Source organism: Ylistrum balloti, unplaced genomic scaffold (assembly GCF_031769215.1).
Source record: "Ylistrum balloti isolate Yb309-2 unplaced genomic scaffold, AGI_CSIRO_Ybal_v1 Utg371064, whole genome shotgun sequence".
Lineage (NCBI taxonomy): Eukaryota > Metazoa > Mollusca > Bivalvia > Pectinida > Pectinidae > Ylistrum > Ylistrum balloti.
The window spans coordinates 163,122-184,487 of record NW_026782588.1 but is presented as its reverse complement, the minus strand read 5'-3'; the positions used below and the strand labels follow the sequence as shown (position 1 = coordinate 184,487).

The window sequence follows — 21,366 nt, the reverse complement described above, 5'->3', positions numbered from 1 at the left end:
AAATAGTGTTTCCTGGATCAGTGATATTGAAACTATATTTCTTGTGTATTATTGTTTAGAAGCAGAAAAAGAAATGTGATTTTTAAGTGTGTATATACAAATATACATCTCCGATCGATGTCACTGAAGAGTTGGTCCACGGATCAACTATGTTCATCAATATTTTTTTTTTAATTTTTCATTTCAAATTGCACTGATGAAAATAAGTGCAGAATACACCAGGAACAACATGTTAATTGTTAGAGATGTGTCCCTGACTCTGAAAATGGCATAAATGATTATGTTAAATAATAATAATTATAACAATAACAAAACAATGGGCGATATCCTTCGCAGAATGAAAACAAAGAGATAAACTAGACAGTCAAATAAATAAATCAATAAATAAATAAAATAGATAAATAAATAAATACAATGTATATATATTTTTTCCACATTGCTATTGGGCTTGGTTAAAATGTATGTGTTAATTTTACTCGCCTTTTATGTCTATAATGTATAAACTAACCACGCCCTGTATTCACTTCGCTAGTCTAAAGGATATGTATACCGCAGGTAGTCGTTGTATGTTCGGCCTCACTACCCAAGACATCGTCAGTCTATCGAGTTATTTTATTTTCGCTTTGTTTTTTCAAAATGTTTAACTTCCTGTGTGTATATTTAACATGGTAAGATAATGAAAATTGATTAAACTTTGAAAATCAAACTCGGAGACATTTAAATGTTTCAAGACACCTAAAAAAGAGACTTTGAATCACAAATTGACGACGGAAGCTAACAATGGTAGAGATATTCGCCTAGTTGACGTGGATACAGGTATCTAACTTGGTTACATCTTCATGATGTTTAGTAAACAGCTATACGTCCATAAGTCATGTGTGTAGTTGAATAATGTTAACATCCAGTTATAAAGTACATATGTAGATCAGCCCTATTTCCCACTGCTTTACACCGTACCAACCCAATACACAGAAGTAACGACTGACTACAAGGCAGGTTCTTCATGACGTACCGCTTCACTAGTATACCATGTGAATTACACGGCTCGTGGTCAACACTTGTATATACTATGTTGGGGCACCCATTATCGTCCTCCACCTGACCTTTATTTCACGGAAGAATAACAAACGTGTTGATTACATCACGGGGATATGAGAATATATTACACGTCTATTTGTATACATTCCGACATGTTTTGTAACGTTTTAGATATGTTCTTTAATTATCTAATTTCAGTTATCTACATATGTGTACTTTATTTATTTTTTTTCGTTGAGTGTGTGTAAAGGGTGGGGTATTTTTTACCTACGTTTCTTTAGATAAAGTAACCAAACCAAAGACCCTTAGTTCATAACTCGGAGCCAATATCATAACATGATGAATTGGGTTGGAAGGGGATGAAGGGAGGAGTTAGAGGTGATGAAATATGACTGGAACCACGTGGAATAATTTTCTTCTATGACTGTTTAAGTGGGTCGCGATCGAGTTAATTTAGTGCGTTATCTGTACCTGTAGAGGTAAACAACCTTCGACACAAGATATAGTATGTTTGATCACCTTAGTTAATAGGTGTCATTGTGTTCCGAAGTACGTCATCGGATATATGTCATGTGTATTATCGATCGTCCATCCGTGTTCCAAGATTACGGAAATCACACTTACAATACATAAGTCACAAGATTTATTGTCTGTTACGTAAATTTGCTACTCGTTGATTTAAATCCTACAAGAATATTACAACTTAAAATTCAGACTAGTAAAGCATTTAGTATCTTCATTAAAATATACACAAGGAAGTCGCTGTGTCTGTGGTCTGTGGTAAAAAAGGACGTTTTTAAAACTTGTTTTGTATGAAAGCGAATTCAACAAGCTTTCCAAAATACAATATTAATTTACATATCTATCAAATATACGTTAAAGTTTAACTGTGTCCATTGTTTCGACAGATCATTTGTATCGTCATGATATTATAATTCATAAGTCTAGGAACAGAATATTGTTTCGACAACGCCCTATACTTCGGAGACAGGTTAGTGTACAAAACCCGCCACACTTTCAGACACGCTCGAACGCCTTTTGTCTCTTCGCGGTTAAACCCTAGGCCTGGTTGTTATCGTAGTCTCATAATGTGTCTGAGTTTTTAATATACATATATATTGTACAAAAGAAATCACCTCCACTGTGAATTAAGACTTATAAGCTGATGTCTATTTCGGATATACATTTAACTTTGATCCCTAAAGTCAACAGATATTACTTAAATATAGAGGCGAGGTAAAAATAGTCAGTATACATCGATACTGGTAAAAATAGCGACACTGTGATTAGGACAAACCAAGCTACACCCGTACGCCCTGATCAACAGCCAATACACGCTAAGAGATTTTAAGTACCTATACTCATTTACTTAATGGATTACAAATCCACAGGGACAGAATTTAAGCATATAAGTAGTTAATGCATATAACATGCACACCGGATACATATATAGAAGATTAAATCATAACAAAACAGGATTACAAAAACTCCTTGTTTTATAAGACCGGTTGGACGCTGGGAAACAAACAAACATAAAGTACAACTCTGTCTTCTTTAACTATAAAAACACAGAAGAAAAAAAAAGAGTTTCCTTCATTGCTTTGTTACACAAGAGACATAATGGGCCTGTTAATTTGCTAACTTTTGAAAACTTCTAATTCAATAAATCGACTTTTATATTATCAATATTATATGAAATCAAGCAGGTGTAATAAACATATATATATATATATGTATGTATATATATGATATTTATTATGTTCTATGTATGTGATGTAATTTATGTGATAATTTGTATCTTGATAAAGTGTCTGATTCCCTCCAAGATTCACTTGTCCATACTGTAATTGCTTCATTGATCATACATCTATGCCAGCAATAGGCATCCGAACAACATTTGTAAGAATCCAATGGTACTGGATCCTAACAGACAGATGTTCCTCAGCTGTGTTACTGGAATAGATATATGATCAATGAAGTAATTTAACAGTACGGACAAGTGAATTTTACACTACTTAATCTTACTTGATAACTTTGTATCTATTTCATGTTCCATGTATGTGATGTAATTAATGTAATGTTTTGTGTGTTAGGGACAGGTTGCCTAAAAAATCTGACAATTCCATTGTCTGTCATTATTACTTCATTGATTTTTTAAAATTCTTGTTGTTATTTTTGTTTTTGTTTGTTTTTGGACAGACTTAGATATATTGAAGTTGGTGTTTTTTAAGCTGTTTCCTGTAAAACTCATGAAAGATTTGTTATATTGACATAAACTTAAAACTGGTTTAAACCCCAATCTGTGTGGGTATCACAACATCTCCACAGGACCATCGGTTTAATAAATTTGACTTTGAAAGAACTTGATACATTATTATAACATTGTAGCAACCCTTTGACTGCTAATTAAAACCCGCTGATATATGCGATATTCTACAATTATTTCATTGGAATGGCTGACTAAATCGTTACCAATCCAAGGTGATGTTGGCACCAAGCATGGTTTTACACAAGTTTGACCTTTGACCTTATTTGCTACACATCCTCTCTAAGGCATCATGGAGGAATTTATGAAATGAGAATAAGGCAAGAGTTTCATCAATAGTCTATCTGGAACAGAAACGAATATAAGATTCTGTAACCACGTAACTTTGATACTTTTCGAAAGAAAAAACAATAAAACCCCAGAACTTTATTAGACAGATACCAAATGTAAGTGGACAATGTTCTCATTCTATAAGGCTTTCTTATGGACTTGATAACGAAAATCACACCATGAAGTTATGAACTCAGACTGGAAGGGGAAACCTTCTATTTCTTCATCTATTAATTAATTAATTTATCTACAGGTTTTACCTCACAGCTGTTCACCAGAGAGGTCATCTTCAGTCAATCACAGCTCTTCTAGGTCATATCACATGCATGCTCTAACAAGCAATTATGTAAGTGATCCTTGATGTTACGCTAATAACAGGGTAGAGAAGGGATAAAGGTCCTCCTTGTATAGCAGGAACAAATATGTATTGTTAAAATTCAAGATGGTCACCCATTAATGACTTTTTTCTTCAGATTTGTCCAAAAGCATAGTAACGAACAAGAAGGAAAGTAAGAGTAAAGTTTGGGATGTATCAACTGAATATATCTTGAGAAAAAAAGAAAACATTCTTGAGAGCTGAAATCCAAAATAACTACCTGTCAACCTGACACATTGATTTCATACTCAGTCCCGTCTTCCTCACCAATAGGCACCGAGGAGAACCTTCATATATGTTATCAAAGAATGAAACCTCGGAAAAAGTGATAAAAAAATTTAAACTATCAAAACCAACACTTCAAGGTTTACTTCACTTTCCTCCTGAAAAGTTCAATTGTTGGAGCTTAATGCAGCAAATAGAAAGCACCATTCTGATTGGTCAATACAACTTAACATATCAAAATGCTGTTTTATAAGTTTCCATCACATTAATAATTTCTCCCGATAGAAATATATTTTTGTACACTGAAATATGTTTGATAACAATAAAAGCAGGTGAGTTTGGTCAGACTTTAATCACTGTCTTGGTCATATGTTGGTGTATTTTTCATACTTCATGACCTAGATACAAATCTTTGTACTTACCAATGACTGTATCACATTTAAGATATAAGTGATACTGATGTGTTTCTAATGTTCATCAGGATTAAATCACAAAGTAATTATTGGAAGCTAAATTGACAAAACCCTGCTTTGCAACAAGATAAATCACAAAGGTAAGATTTTTCCAACTATCATATTTGAAAACTGACAATTTACACACATCTGAGAAAAAATTATTCAAGAGCAATTCAGATTTAGTATACCATTCCAATAAATGAATTGAATTTTAATAATCATAAAAGTTTATTTTTTTTACTTTATCAGTCAAATAATTTTAAAATTGCATAAATTCTTTAAGTTGAATTACATTGAAATATTAGAACATCATGTACTTTTTCTGAGGACTAACCAAGTCCACTCTTGTTTATAGATGAAGCTGCTGATGGGCTGTCCATATTATTGTCATTGCTGTTCTGTTCACCTCCCTCAGTAAATTTATCACATTTTCTTTTACTGGCTATTCCATTCAAATCTTCTGTAATGTCAGTTTCAGAAATCTTGTGTTTCCTCGTTGTCTCATCAAATTTATATTCAGTTATATTTTCATTCTCTTTATGTTTCAAGTTTATTGAAGATTCACAACTTGTCTGGGATATATTATCACTTGCATTTTCCTCCTGACAGAGTTGTCTCCACCTGACTGCCACTGCATCTGTCATTTCAGCGGATCCTGGTTTGCGACCATCATCTATACCCAGTACAATTGATGCTACAATTGCAGCATTCTGTTCTGCAATACTTTTCGATTTTTCCCTGTAGAAATAGATACAGTTTTACGTATGTTATGGTTGATTACATACATGGTTTCCATCGCCATGATTCTTCCTATCCCTAGGCATTGTCTCAAAGATGAATGTTAAGTGTTGTGGTAGCACGCTAGGTATTTTAGGATTCTCAAATCTTTATAAATTAATTCTAATAACTGTGTCTCTTATCATTATCATTGTAATACTGTTGAATTATTTTCAATTTTTTCAAAACTAAATATGACTGAAAAAAAAAAATAATAAAATTTCAAAATCAAATAAAAATTTAAAAAATCTTACCAGAAGGCGCTTTTGTATTTCGTCTCTCCCAATGTCATCACACTCATGAAATAGCGATCTCCTTCTCTCTCCACCTACAGTAAAGGATATATTAGTGTATACTGACATACTGGAGCATTAATTTGTTACATGTATATATCATGGTTGTGTAATATTGATCAGTCAGAGACAGCGGTCACATAGATATAATTTGTTGTTTTGTTGGGTTTATAAACAGACAAGGTCGTTTTAAAGCGAAGTCTCCTTGAAGAAGGTGGTGGCTACTGCAATGAACAACAGATTGGAGGCCTGTTGCATGTCGTCCAGAGCAACTGAAGTAAAGTGTCATGCTAAAGGACAAAATGATATTAGCACAGTCTGGTCTGTTTCTCAGGTCCCAGAGAAAGACAATCTGTCATGGATAGAGAGTATTGGACTGAACAGCTCAGCCCTTCATCTGAAGTTATATAGACCAAAGCTATACCGACAGAGTCCACAGTCCAAAATAGATATTAATTGTAACGTACCTAGAACAACATTTTACAATCTTAACAGTGTACTGCTTTTGTTTCTATTCATGGTTAGATGCTTTTAAACAGTTTTTCTTTACAACAAGATTACCTGATTTTCATCTGATTCAATCGGTGATGATCCAACAATGAAAAAGATATGTGTAAATTAATGGATTAAAGAAATCATACCTTTAAACAGTAAAACTTGTCAATAAACACTGATTTAAATAAATTATATTTTCAAAGCATGGAAGAACAGTTCAAACTATTTTGCAGGAAATTAATCAAACTGATTATAATCAATAATAAATCAATGTGTATTTATGTATTGGTGATGAAAATAGAACCGATTAATGTAACTTACAGTGTTGTAATCTGGACGTAGGATCTTATTCCGCCTAGCCCACTCAAACAGCCTCTGTTTAGCACTGATTCCAACAGGGTAGTCCTTCCTGTATAACATCATTAAGGAAACACATAATTGATTATTATCATCATAATAGTGCAAAAGAAAAAAACACTTAATGTTTATCTTTTATAAATTACTGTATATGTTTCAGATCTGTAGGTTGTAAAAAGTTTGAAATTCAATTTTAAAAACGCAAAGGATAGGGCTTTAGAATTGTCTGTTGCTGAAAATTTCAGTGAAATGGAATATATGGGATATTTTGTTCATTTCCACTCAGTTCTAATAATCAATAATCTTAGATATCCAAGGGTTGATCTTGGATACATATTGAGTGTATATACAAGACAAACCCTTGGCCAGCAAGATGCTAATTAATATACTGCAGTGCTTTTCCAACCTTAATTTTCCAGCAGCCTATTCTTGTATGAACTGGGAAAATATAGTAATGTTTTCTTTAAAACTGGGAAGATGTTTTTGATAGCAAAGTTTTGTTCAAGGGGAAACAAATTATTTTGGCCATAGAACATGACAGTTAGAAAATAATAGATAAAATGTTATGGTAATATTGATGAAATTCCAATCATTCCATGCAGTGGCTAGGTCAGTAGGTATTTCAGGAAAATTATAGGTAAACAAATCATGAGTATGAGAATAGTAAGTACAGATGTGCAATTAATTTAACTCCAGAATGGCATTTCAGACTTCGGCTAATAAATTATCAAACTGATGTAAGCTTGCTGAGAACAACTTCATAAAATACAAAATTGTAACAAAGGGCAATAATTCAGTAACTTAGGGGTGGAAGGTCCTGAATTTGGCACATTGCACATTTTCTTGGTATGACCAATATATACACCAAACCTCATCACTGTAGCTTAATACAAACAAACTTTTGCTCTGGACACACAAAAAATTAACAAAGGGCAGTAACTCTGAAAGTTTGGGGTCCAGGGCCATGAATTTAGAAGACTGCACATTGCCTTAGTATAACCAATGTACATACCAAATTTCATGATCCTTGCTTAACTATGGGCAAAGTTATGCTCCAGACTGATGGATGGACTGACAGACATGGTGGTAACTATATGCTCCTCCTAAAATGTTCGAGGAGCATGATAATGGACAAAAATGATCTGACAAAATATTGAAAAATGAATTTCATTCACACTTCATTCAAGCCCTTAAATACAACATACTTAAGGTAGCGGACTGGCATTTCCACAAATTCCATATCTCCATTTTCTGTTTTCTTTGTTGTAATTTCTATCTTTTTATCAAAGAGTTCCATCTCTTTCTTCTTCCAACATGCTTTTAAGTCCTCAAAGTACTGTCGGAGGCCCCATATGTCACTGAAAAACATTAAACACTTTTTAAAAAGACTGGTCTACGTTGATATTTGAGATAACCCATAATTTATCATAGTGGTACCATGTCATATTGGTGTCATTAATGACCTTTGAGACATCCCATATCACAGAAGTGTCTTTAAAATCACCTTTGATATAACCCCTCACCTGATATCCTCCTGAGACATTGATGCCAGCATCTTCTGTCCCTCCTCCAAATCCATGTCTTCATGCATCATGTTGAGGACACAATACTTGATGTTGGTATAGACATTGTTGTACTGCAGGGCCTACAACATACCAACATGTGTAATCTAATTACAAATAGAGAAAACAGAGCATAAAACACTTAAACAACAGGTAATTCATTTACAGAGAAACCAGGACATACAACACATAAACAACAGGTAATCCACTTATAGAGAAACCAGGACATACAACACATAAACAACAGGTAATTCATTTAAAGAGAAACCAGGACATACAACACATAAATAACAGGTAATCAACTTATAGAGAAACCAGGACATACAACACATAAACAACAGGTAATTCATTTATAGAGAAACCAGGACATACAACACATTAACAACAGGTAACCCACTAATAGAGAAACCAGGACATACAACAAATAAACAACAGGTAATCCATTTATAGAGAAACCAGGGTATACAACACATAAACAACAGGTAATCCATTTATAGAGAAACCAGGGTATACAACACATAAACAACAGGTAATCCACTTATAGAGAAACCAGGGTATACAACACATAAACAACAGGTAATTCATTTATAGAGAAACCAGGACATACAACACATAAACAACAGGTAATTCATTTATAGAGAAAGCAGGACATACAACACATAAACAACAGGTAATTCATTTATAGAGAAACCAGGACATACAACACATAAACAACAGGTAATTCATTTATAGAGAAACCAGGACATACAACACATTAACAACAGGTAACCCACTTATAGAGAAACCAGGACATACAACACATAAATAACAGGTAATCCACTTATAGAGAAACCAGGACATACAACACATTAACAACAGGTAACCCACTTATAGAGAAACCAGGACATACAACACATAAACAACAGGTAATTCACTTATAGAGAAACCAGGACATACAACACATAAACAACAGGTAATCAACTTATAGAGAAACCAGGACATACAACACATTAACAACAGGTAACCCACTTATAGAGAAACCAGGACAAACAACACATAAACAAGAGGTAATCCACTTATAGAGAAACCAGGACATACAACACATTAACAACAGGTAACCCACTTATAGAGAAACCAGGACATACAACACATAAGCAACAAGTAATCAACTTATAGAGAAACCAGGACATACAACACATCAATAACAGGTAACCCATTTATAGAGAAACCAGGACATACAACACATAAACAATAGGTAACCCACTTATAGAAACCAGGACATACAACGCATAAACAACAGGTAACCCACTTATAGAGAAACCAGGACATACAACACATAAATAACAGGTAATTCACTTATAGAGAAACCAGGACATACAACACATAAACAACAGGTAATTCATTTAAAGAGAAACCAGGACATACAACACATTAACAACAGGTAATCCACTTATAGAGAAACCAGGACATACAACACATAAATAACAGGTAACCCACTTATAGAAACCAGGACATACAACACATAAATAACAGGTAATTCACTTATAGAGAAACCAGGACATACAACACATAAATAACAGGTAATTCACTTATAGAGAAACCAGGACATACAACACTTAAACAACAGGTAATTCATTTACAGAGAAACCAGGACATACAACACATAAACAACAGGTAATCCACTTATAGAGAAACCAGGACATACAACACATAAACAACAGGTAATTCATTTAAAGAGAAACCAGGACATACAACACATAAATAACAGGTAATCAACTTATAGAGAAACCAGGACATACAACACATAAACAACAGGTAATTCATTTATAGAGAAACCAGGACATACAACACATTAACAACAGGTAACCCACTAATAGAGAAACCAGGACATACAACAAATAAACAACAGGTAATCCATTTATAGAGAAACCAGGGTATACAACACATAAACAACAGGTAATCCATTTATAGAGAAACCAGGACATACAACACATAAACAACAGGTAATCCACTTATAGAGAAACCAGGGTATACAACACATAAACAACAGGTAATTCACTTATAGAGAAACCAGGACATACAACACATTAACAACAGGTAATTCATTTATAGAGAAAGCAGGACATACAACACATAAACAACAGGTAATTCATTTATAGAGAAACCAGGACATACAACACATAAACAACAGGTAATTCATTTATAGAGAAACCAGGACATACAACACATTAACAACAGGTAACCCACTTATAGAGAAACCAGGACATACAACACATAAATAACAGGTAATCCACTTATAGAGAAACCAGGACATACAACACATTAACAACAGGTAACCCACTTATAGAGAAACCAGGACATACAACACATAAACAACAGGTAATTCACTTATAGAGAAACCAGGACATACAACACATAAACAACAGGTAATCAACTTATAGAGAAACCAGGACATACAACACATTAACAACAGGTAACCCACTTATAGAGAAACCAGGACAAACAACACATAAACAAGAGGTAATCCACTTATAGAGAAACCAGGACATACAACACATTAACAACAGGTAACCCACTTATAGAGAAACCAGGACATACAACACATAAGCAACAAGTAATCAACTTATAGAGAAACCAGGACATACAACACATCAATAACAGGTAACCCATTTATAGAGAAACCAGGACATACAACACATAAACAATAGGTAACCCACTTATAGAAACCAGGACATACAACGCATAAACAACAGGTAACCCACTTATAGAGAAACCAGGACATACAACACATAAATAACAGGTAATTCACTTATAGAGAAACCAGGACATACAACACATAAACAACAGGTAATTCATTTAAAGAGAAACCAGGACATACAACACATTAACAACAGGTAATCCACTTATAGAGAAACCAACACAACACATAAATAACAACAGGACATACAACACATAAGCAACAAGTAATCAACTTATAGAGAAACCAGGACATACAACACATCAATAACAGAAACCAGGACATACAACACATAAACAATAGGTAACCCACTTATAGAAACCAGGACATACAACGCATAAACAACAGGTAACCCACTTATAGAGAAACCAGGACATACAACACATAAATAACAGGTAATTCACTTATAGAGAAACCAGGACATACAACACATAAACAACAGGTAATTCATTTAAAGAGAAACCAGGACATACAACACATTAACAACAGGTAATCCACTTATAGAGAAACCAGGACATACAACACATAAATAACAGGTAACCCACTTATAGAAACCAGGACATACAACACATAAATAACAGGTAATTCACTTATAGAGAAACCAGGACATACAACACATAAATAACAGGTAATTCACTTATAGAGAAACCAGGACATACAACACATAAACAACAGGTAATTCATTTAAAGAGAAACCAGGACATACAACACATAAACAACAGGTACCCCATTTATAGAGAAACCAGGACATACAACACATAAACAACAGGTAATTCACTTATAGAGAAACCAGGACATACAACACATTAACAACAGGTAATTCATTTATAGAGAAAGCAGGACATACAACACATAAACAACAGGTAATTCATTTATAGAGAAACCAGGACATACACCACATAAACAACAGGTAATTCATTTATAGAGAAACCAGGACATACAACAAATAAACAACAGGTAATTCACTTATAGAGAAACCAGGACATACAACACATAAACAACAGGTAATTCATTTAAAGAGAAACCAGGACATACAACACATAAACAACAGGTACCCCATTTATAGAGAAACCAGGACATACAACACATAAACAACAGGTAATTCACTTATAGAGAAACCAGGACATACAACACATTAACAACAGGTAATTCATTTATAGAGAAAGCAGGACATACAACACATAAACAACAGGTAATTCATTTATAGAGAAACCAGGACATACAACACATAAACAACAGGTAATTCATTTAAAGAGAAACCAGGACATACAACACATTAACAACAGGTAACCCACTTATAGAGAAACCAGGACATACAACACATAAATAACAGGTAACCCACTTATAGAAACCAGGACATACAACACATAAATAACAGGTAATTCACTTATAGAGAAACCAGGACATACAACACATAAATAACAGGTAATTCACTTATAGAGAAACCAGGACATACAACACATAAACAACAGGTAATTCATTTAAAGAGAAACCAGGACATACAACACATAAACAACAGGTACCCCACTTATAGAGAAACCAGGCCATACAACACAGAAATAAAAGGTAACCTACTTATAGAGAAACCAGGACATACAACAGATAAACAACAGGTAACCCACTTATAGAGAAACCAGGACATACAACACATTAACAACAGGTAACCCACTTATAGAGAAACCAGGACATACAACACATAAATAACAGGTAACCCACTTATAGAAACCAGGACATACAACACATAAATAACAGGTAATTCACTTATAGAGAAACCAGGACATACAACACATAAATAACAGGTAATTCACGTATAGAGAAACCAGGACATACAACACATAAACAACAGGTAATTCATTTAAAGAGAAACCAGGACATACAACACATAAACAACAGGTACCCCACTTATAGAGAAACCAGGCCATACAACACAGAAATAAAAGGTAACCTACTTATAGAGAAACCAGGACATACAACAGATAAACAACAGGTAACCCACTTATAGAGAAACCAGGACATACAACACATAAATAACAGGTAATCCACTTATAGAGAAACCAGGACATACAACACATTAACAACAGGTAACCCACTTATAGAGGAACCAGGACATACAACACAGAAAGGAATTAATCTGTCAAAATCCAAGATGCAGGTCAACTCTTTGTTGTATAATTTGCAGAACTAGAGATCAAGGTAAACATATATCTGAAATTTTAGTCAGATCATACAACTGTTTCTCAAGAAACAGCAATAACAATTAAACTGTCCAAAACCAAAATGACTGCCTGTTTGTGTTATCATTCAGCAATTGGCACAACTATAGACAATGGGAAACATACACAAGAAATTTATGAAGGTTCTATCGTGTTTTATCACAAAAAAGTGATAAATAAAATTGTATATAAGGACAGATCATGGATGAAAGATTTGAAAGGTGCACCATTTGATGATAGTAGGTAGCAACTCAGTAATACATTCAGAAATGCATTAGTAAAGTATGTCAAGAATCTATTGAAATAATGACTGTTGAACTGTTTCAACACATCAGTCACACACAAAATTCGCTATATCAAATATGTCATTTTATAACCAAAAATACATGACAAGTAGTTCCAGGAAAGACTGATATAAACTATGCAAGTCTTTTTTTTTTTTTCTCTTACTACGAACTGTGTTTCAACAAAGCTTAATCAGTTTGGCATATACACCTAAACCAATTCCATTGGTAAATGCAACATACTGACCCTAATGTCCTTTGAAGAACCAACAAGCTTGGGATCTACTGTATATGGTTACTACCAAGTACAAATGTAGTTGATCATTACAAAACGAGTCTCACAAGATGTTGTACAACAGAATACTTAACACCACAGTTTTTTCAGTGGAGATTAAAGTTTCCATTTTGAAATTCCTTTTAACATTCATATAGTTAAGAAAATACCTCAGTAAAGATTAAACCACAAAAACTATTCATATTTTAGATTTTTCCAATTGAATAATTGATTTTGTGATCAAAATAGTCTGGAAATTATGGATACTTCATTCACATTCAAAATTTTAATCAAATAAAGGTTTAAAGGTAAAAAAACAAAATTACTAGTTCAAAATATTTCACGTGAAGAGGAGATAACGCTAGGTTACACAGTAACTCACCACTCTGACATATTCTTTACAAACATCTAACAAAGGCAGCTTGCCTTCCTTTCTGAAGATGGTGGGGTTCCACTCTGCCTGACGTGCTATCATTGCTGACGTACAACCTGTTTCCTGTAGAAATGTAGCTATGGCATCATAAGTACGCATCTCCTTAGAGCCACCACTGAGGTAATAAAACGTTAAAAGCTATATGTAAAATATTGAAGTATAAACCTGAATAGTGAAACCTGACTACCTGTATATAAGGTCCACCTGTTTATAAAGGTCACCTGCTTCGGTCGTGATATATAAAGGCTACCTGTCTATAAAGATCCCTAATATTTAATGTTACAAAATTGTTTTTACTAGTTATACAGAGGAAATCCCACCGGTAGCATCTTTGAAGTTTTTCCAACTGTTTATTTTGCAATTCAATAAAGCAGATATTTAGCATTTCCAACACAAAATAGTATCAGGAAGTAGATTTGTCAAGTAGATTTGTTTGTGATAATATAATAATGTATATATAAATTCAACTGAAGTACATTATATATCTGTAAAAGAAAGTTAACCATAGAATAACAAGGATGTCATCATGAGTACAGATACATGTAGGTAATTGCGACAGATGTAAAGTTGTGATTGGCTCTCCTTCCTTATTAGCACAAAAGGCCATTTGTCTACAACAGTTCCCTCAAGCAACCTGCATAGACAGGTTTCAGGTTTCATTGAATAATCGAACTGAGATCATCCTCATCATCATCACCATCATCGTCATCATCATCGTCATCGTCATCATCATCATCATCATCATCATCATCATCATCATCATCATCATCATTTCTGTATTGTTTTAATCCATCAACGGCCAATTTACACAATATAAGATAAGAACAATCAACCCATATATTATACCATGAGAAATACTGAACAATATCATTTTAAGTGCTTTGTTGACATACTATAAACTTACATAGGCTAGCACTGGAATGATGACCTACTTGGCTATGATTGAAATGAATACCTACCTGGCTATGACTAAAATAAATATCTACCTGGCTATGACTGGAATGATGATCTACTTGGCTATAACAGAAATGTTGACCTACTTGGCTATGACTGAAATAAATATCTACCTGGCTATGACTTGAATGAAGACCTACTTGGCTATAACAGAAATGTTGACCTACTTGGCTATGACTGGAATGATGACCTACTTGGCTATAACAGAAATATTGACCTACTTGGCTATAACAGAAATGTTGACCTACTTGGCTATGACTGAAATAAATATCTACCTGACTATGACTTGAATGAAGACCTACTTGGCTTTAACAGAAATGTTGACCTACCCGGCTATGACTGGAATGATGACCTACTTGGCTATAACAGAAATATTGACCTACTTGGATATTACAGAAATGTTGACCTACTTGGCTATGACTGGAATGTTGACATTCTCTGCAATGATTTTAATGATGTGGTTCCGGTTTGGATGGCGAGGTCGTTCTTCCTTCAGTCGTCCATGTACAGCAATTGCTGCCACACCTGTGCTCTCTATCATCTTCACAAGTGCTAGAGTATCCTCTAACTATTAACAGATAAAAACCTTCCCAGTATCTACAAATAAAGTCTTCACAGTCGAACAATAAAAAAAGTCATACCACACTATACAGGTACCAGGCCATACCAGATAATATAGTAACCTGGCCATACCAGACAATATAGGAACTAGGCCATACCAGACAATGTAGGTACCAGGCCATACCAGACAATATAGGTACCAGGCCATACCAGACAATATAGGAACTAGGCCATACCAGACAATGTAGGTACCAGGCCATACCAGACAATGTAGGTACCAGGTCATACCACACAATATAGGAACTAGGCCATACCAGACAATGTAGGTACCAGGACATACCAGACAATGTAGGTACCAGGCCATACCAAACAATATAGGAACCAGGCCATACCAGACAATGTAGGTACCAGGCCATACCACACAATGTAGGTACCAAGCCATACCACACAATATAGGTACCAGGCCATACCACACAATGTAGGTACTAGGCCATACCAGACAATGTAGGTACCAGGCCATACCAGATGATAAAGGTTCCAGGCCATACCAGACAATGTAGGTACCAGGCCATACCAAACAATATAGGAACTAGGCCATACCAGACAATGTAGGTACCAGGCCATACCAGATGATAAAGGTTCCAGGCCATACCAGACAATGTAGGTACCAGGCCATACCAGACAATTTAGGTACCAGGCCATACCAGATAATATAGGTACCAGGCCATACCAGACAATGTAGGTACCAGGCCATACCAGACAATGTAGGTACCAGGCCATACCACACAATGTAGGTACCAGGCCATACCACACAATGTAGGTACCAGGCCATACCACACAATATAGGTACCAGGCCATACCAGACAATGTAGGTACCAGGACATACCACACAATATAGGTACCAGGCCATACCAGATGATAAAGGTACCAGGCCTTACCAGATGATAAAGGTATAAGGCCTCTCCAGACAATGTAGGTATAGGTATGCACTATACCATGATAAGACTGACAGACATGTAGGCGTGAATCTTATAGAGTGTGCAGAAAAGAAAAATGTCACAATTGTTGCTTCAGGGGGAAAAGGCAGTAGATCAGTTGTTGTATCTAATTCTAAATTTGTAGACATATTGAAAGATACATTTTTATTATCTTGAGGTTTTTGTACAATCTGTGAGATTGCAGGAGGTAGACAGTGCTGGTTAACATTTAGTCCCCATAGTTTACTGTAACCTGCATGACATGTTTCAATACAATTCAGAATATCCGCATGCAATCAATATTGTAAATTATTCAATTTATTGAATTTTCTGGTTAGTGCATCTACAAATCTGGTTTCTGACATTCATTTCAACAATATTGGATCTCCCTCAAGATTTCAACAATTTAAGCCCTTGGCATCACTGAGAAGTCAAGAAGGCAAAATCCATTTATAACGCAGTGTAATTCATTCAATTGCTCTATTGTTATCTTATTCTAAAACATCTCAGAAATTTGTTCCAAACATTTCCCCGCCGGTCATGAGATTCACATGCTACTTGCAATGAGCTTATCACAGGACCACAGTAATCACAATTCACACTTTGAGTACAGTCATTGCCTTACTTTTGGTAGCAGTCTGATTTTACAGGTAACAGGTATAGACAGGCCTTCAACAAGAGTTGTCAGGATCTGAAAATTCAGAGAAAAGTCAACATGCATTCAATCTTTTAAACCAAGCTAGGAGATGTTTACTTGTATAGACATGAATGCCTCTGCTCATATGAAATCAGAATCTGATCAGGTGTAGGACTTAACATTGACACTATGAGGCAAATATGGACTAATGAACCAAATAAGAAATGACAATGATTCAGAACACAAGACAACAGGACGAACAGACATGTGTAACACAATAACAGCCCAACCCAACACCTCCCAAAAACACAAGAGTATCAGTGAAACTAATGAACAACTCTATAGGACACAAAAATTTAACAAAGGGCAACAACTCTGTAGTTCAGGGGTTTCAGACCATGAATTAGGTACATTCCACATCATCTTAGTATGACCAATGTATACACAAAGTTTCATTGTCCTAGTCTAAAGGAAAGCAAAGTCGTGTGGAGGACACAGAAGTTTTAACAAAGGGCAACAACTGTGTAATCAAGGAGTTGCGGGCCCAAAATCTGATACATTGTACATCGTATGACCAATGTATGCTCCTGACATGAATTTTTAACAAAGAGCCATAACTCCATAATTAAGGGGTTGTGGGCCCTATATTTGGTACACTACACATTATTTTAGTACGACCAGTGTATACAAAAAAAAGTTTCAAGATCCTTGTTTAACTTTGGGCAAAGTTATGCTTTAAACACAAAAGGATGGACAGACAGACTGACAAAGTGGCAATTATATGCTCCCCCGAAAATATTTCAAGGAGCAAAAAAAATCAATAAATTCAAAAGAGTATAATAGATCAGAAACAGTTGAACACACAGATAGGATGAGAGAGATTTCCACCTATAATGATATCAGAGGAAACAATTAAAATTGTATTCTATAATACCATCCTTTTCTTATGATGGGGGTGGGGTATAATTCTGTATGGAAACAAGTATAAATTATATATAAAATTGATCATGAATTTGTCGTACTTACTTCCTTGACTTTATCAGGTTGTGTCAGTAAAGCAGCACCCATACCTCCCTAGAAAACATAACATGATTACCTTATCAGCAGCTATTTGATGTATAGATGTATAGACACATTTAGGATCTTTTCTGCAGTAAATAAGTTTTCAGTTTGCATATCATGAATAATTTCATGCTTAAAGTCTCCATATCTCATGTAAAAAGTACCCTGCAATCACTGGAATTATTTCTGTCAACTTACAGTATACTGTAAAGTATGCTGATATTGAGGGGTTTTAATTTGCAGTATTTTTAAGGACTGAATAAAAATCATTAAAATAAATACCTTGGAAATGACATAAACAGTGACAGTTTTAGTCTGTTTCGTGATTTTCCATGGAAAACATATACTTTTTGAAAATTTTACTAAAACTGAAAATTTGCTCTACTGAAAAACTAGAGCCTTAAAGTATTCAAGATGAGATTCTTCAGTTTGGCATACTTATATAGTTTTCTGTGATTTAAAACTGTATCTAACAGCTTTAAAAAACATCTGTTTCCGTCAATTTATTAAGCAAAGAGCACAAATGACTGAGCCTTGATGTAAGTTCACCATTCAACAAATGAACAAAAGTGTAGAGTTAGCTGTCAAATTGTCACAATGCATTTTCATTTAATTACACTCTTACACTAAAAACCGATAAAGACAATATATGATATACATAAAATAATATGATAGTTTATTAAAGCATGTTAATTTGTAAAAGTTTTTTAAACAAAACAAAAAAATCTCCCTTCTACTGACTGTATATAAGTACCAGGTATATATGTTTGATGAATTTCATAGTCTCCTGTCTTTAAAAATCCTTCATAAAAATTTCATATTTAAAATACCAAGAAAACACTTTTTTTCAAAGCATTGATGAATTTTTTTACCTCTTCTATATCAAAAAATAATGTTATTACTACTTACCCAGTGTCTCTACAGATATGTCTGACTGAAATCTTAATCTTTCTTACCTTGATGGAAAATTCCTTTGGACAGCCCATGTTGATATCAATAGCTGAAACATCATTTTCCCTGAAAGCGAGAGGAAAAAAAGAGAACATTTTACTTTGGTGGTGAAATTTCCTTTGTTGCGACAACAATAACATACAAATAACATATCACATATCCAACAACACACTGATAATTGATATATGAACATCATTATTCAGCTTATCCCTCTTGATCACCATGTCATAATACCCAATTTGTCATAAAATTGGATTAATCTATAAATTGTATGCTACCATTACAAATGTTCATCATGAAAAGTGTGTTGTACTTAACCCTGTTTGTATTGGGTCATATTTTTATGGACACAATCAATGCTTTCTGAGGGATCCAGACCTAAAATGTTTATGCCAACAGCTACATACTATTTAATATTGTTACATGATGGACATTATGACTGAATACTAACACTTTTTTAGCTGCCTTTAATGCTCTCTGTGCATTAGATGTTCCCTGTAATAAAAGAATGGAAAACATTAGGCATATCACCAGTAAATAAAACAAAAACTTAACAGTTGAATTAAGATAATGCAAATAATGCATAAATCAATTTTCATTTCTTATTTTTATTGAGTAAGAACAACTGAAAATACATGAAGAAACTGACAAAATATCCTTAAATATACTTAAGTAATACACTTACCAACTGAAAAACAACCTTTCCTTTTTCTTCTTGACAAGTTCTGAACACGACTGTTTCATCAGTGGCGATATAATCTACTGTACCAAGTATACCTGCAGTGGAAAGTGTTGTACTTTATTTATCGGGCAATAACCTATCACTAGTTAGTAATGAAGCCTATTTGTATATTGCTGTGCAGTAAGTATATCAACCATTGCTGTTCCATTGTCCTGTAATAACATAACATACCTTAATATTTGGTCCGATTAAAAACACCATCATCCTGGGCATATAGGAGGATAATACAGTATCGCTATAGAAAATGTCTAAATTTAAAACAGAAGTGTCTGATTCACATCATTAATTTTAAAATTGTTATTGAATAAATAAATATGTATTGAAGAAAATCTATTGCCTGAAGTATGTGCCATATATTCAACATCATTTTTTGTTTTTGTTTTCTTTGAGTGTAGACAAAAATCAAGGATAATGTCATATGTGCTACTTGCTACAACTTAGTAAGTGAATATTGTGTGTGTGATATCAGTATGATGTCTGATAAACCAAAGCAAATAATTGCATTGAAATGTACTGTTAGCCATGTATCATGTGATTTGGCATCATCTGTTAGGTCTTTGCATGCTTTTGTATGCATGTGTTACTTATCATATAAAAGAGCCTCCGTTGGATGTCAACTGCAGCACCAGAAAATTTTCGGAAAGACGGATATGATGATAACTATGTGCTCCAACGAAAATTTTCGAGATCAAAAAAATGCTTACTGGTATGTTGTTTCCCTTTGTTTTAATGATGGGCAAATGATTATGATTGATTACATATATACAGTATGCTGCTACATGGAAAGTATCAGGAGAAAAATGACTTACTATTTTCATATCTCGTGGTAGCAAGAATCTTAAAGTCAATCACCTCCTGGAAAATGGAATTTCACAAATATTATTAAACAGAAAGTAAGACCTCTCCACAAATTTTAATAAGTTGTAAAACTATAAAGCCAATACATTTAAGTGTTCATATTATTACCTCACAATACACAATATCTGCTCCATAACGCAGAGCTAACAGTCTCGTGGGAAGGGTTGAGATGCGGACCATGGGAGCCAAAATTAACTTTTTGGAATATTCCAAGACAGAACCAGCCATTTCCAAAATGTGAATTTCTAAATCTTATCAATGTCTTAATTATGTCACGTGATATATAGCACTCTTCAGCTTGACATTGCTGTCAGTTTAAATCAAAACTTTGGATAAATAAAGGTATGCAAGTCTTTTCCATAGCTCCGCGTAGTTGTGTGTCTTTGCAATGTGTGGTTTAATCATCCATGGGCGCAGCCATTTTCATTTTCCATTGCCAATGTTACATGTACGCTTTAAATTCACGGTATGAATATCCTTCCTGCCAAACATAGCGACGACTCGTTTTTCAGTGCACATGCGCAGATACA

At 34.3% G+C, this 21,366-nt stretch overlaps 1 protein-coding gene across 1 annotated transcript; it reads right to left on the bottom strand.

Annotated features, from left to right (window-relative positions):
- Positions 1-4,595: 4,595 nt before the first annotated feature.
- LOC132560459 (tRNA-dihydrouridine(20) synthase [NAD(P)+]-like) lies at positions 4,596-21,240 on the bottom strand. The gene is made up of 14 exons (XM_060225120.1): positions 20,945-21,240; positions 20,788-20,833; positions 19,922-20,013; positions 19,688-19,731; positions 19,242-19,302; positions 18,250-18,297; positions 17,212-17,277; positions 15,459-15,616; positions 14,044-14,209; positions 8,136-8,257; positions 7,818-7,970; positions 6,577-6,664; positions 5,722-5,795; positions 4,596-5,428 (listed from the first exon to the last, which is right to left on the bottom strand). Exons 1-14 carry the CDS (start codon positions 21,062-21,064, stop codon positions 5,020-5,022), a joined length of 1,647 nt encoding a protein of 548 aa, XP_060081103.1. The 5' UTR covers positions 21,065-21,240; the 3' UTR covers positions 4,596-5,019.
- Positions 21,241-21,366: the final 126 nt, after the last annotated feature.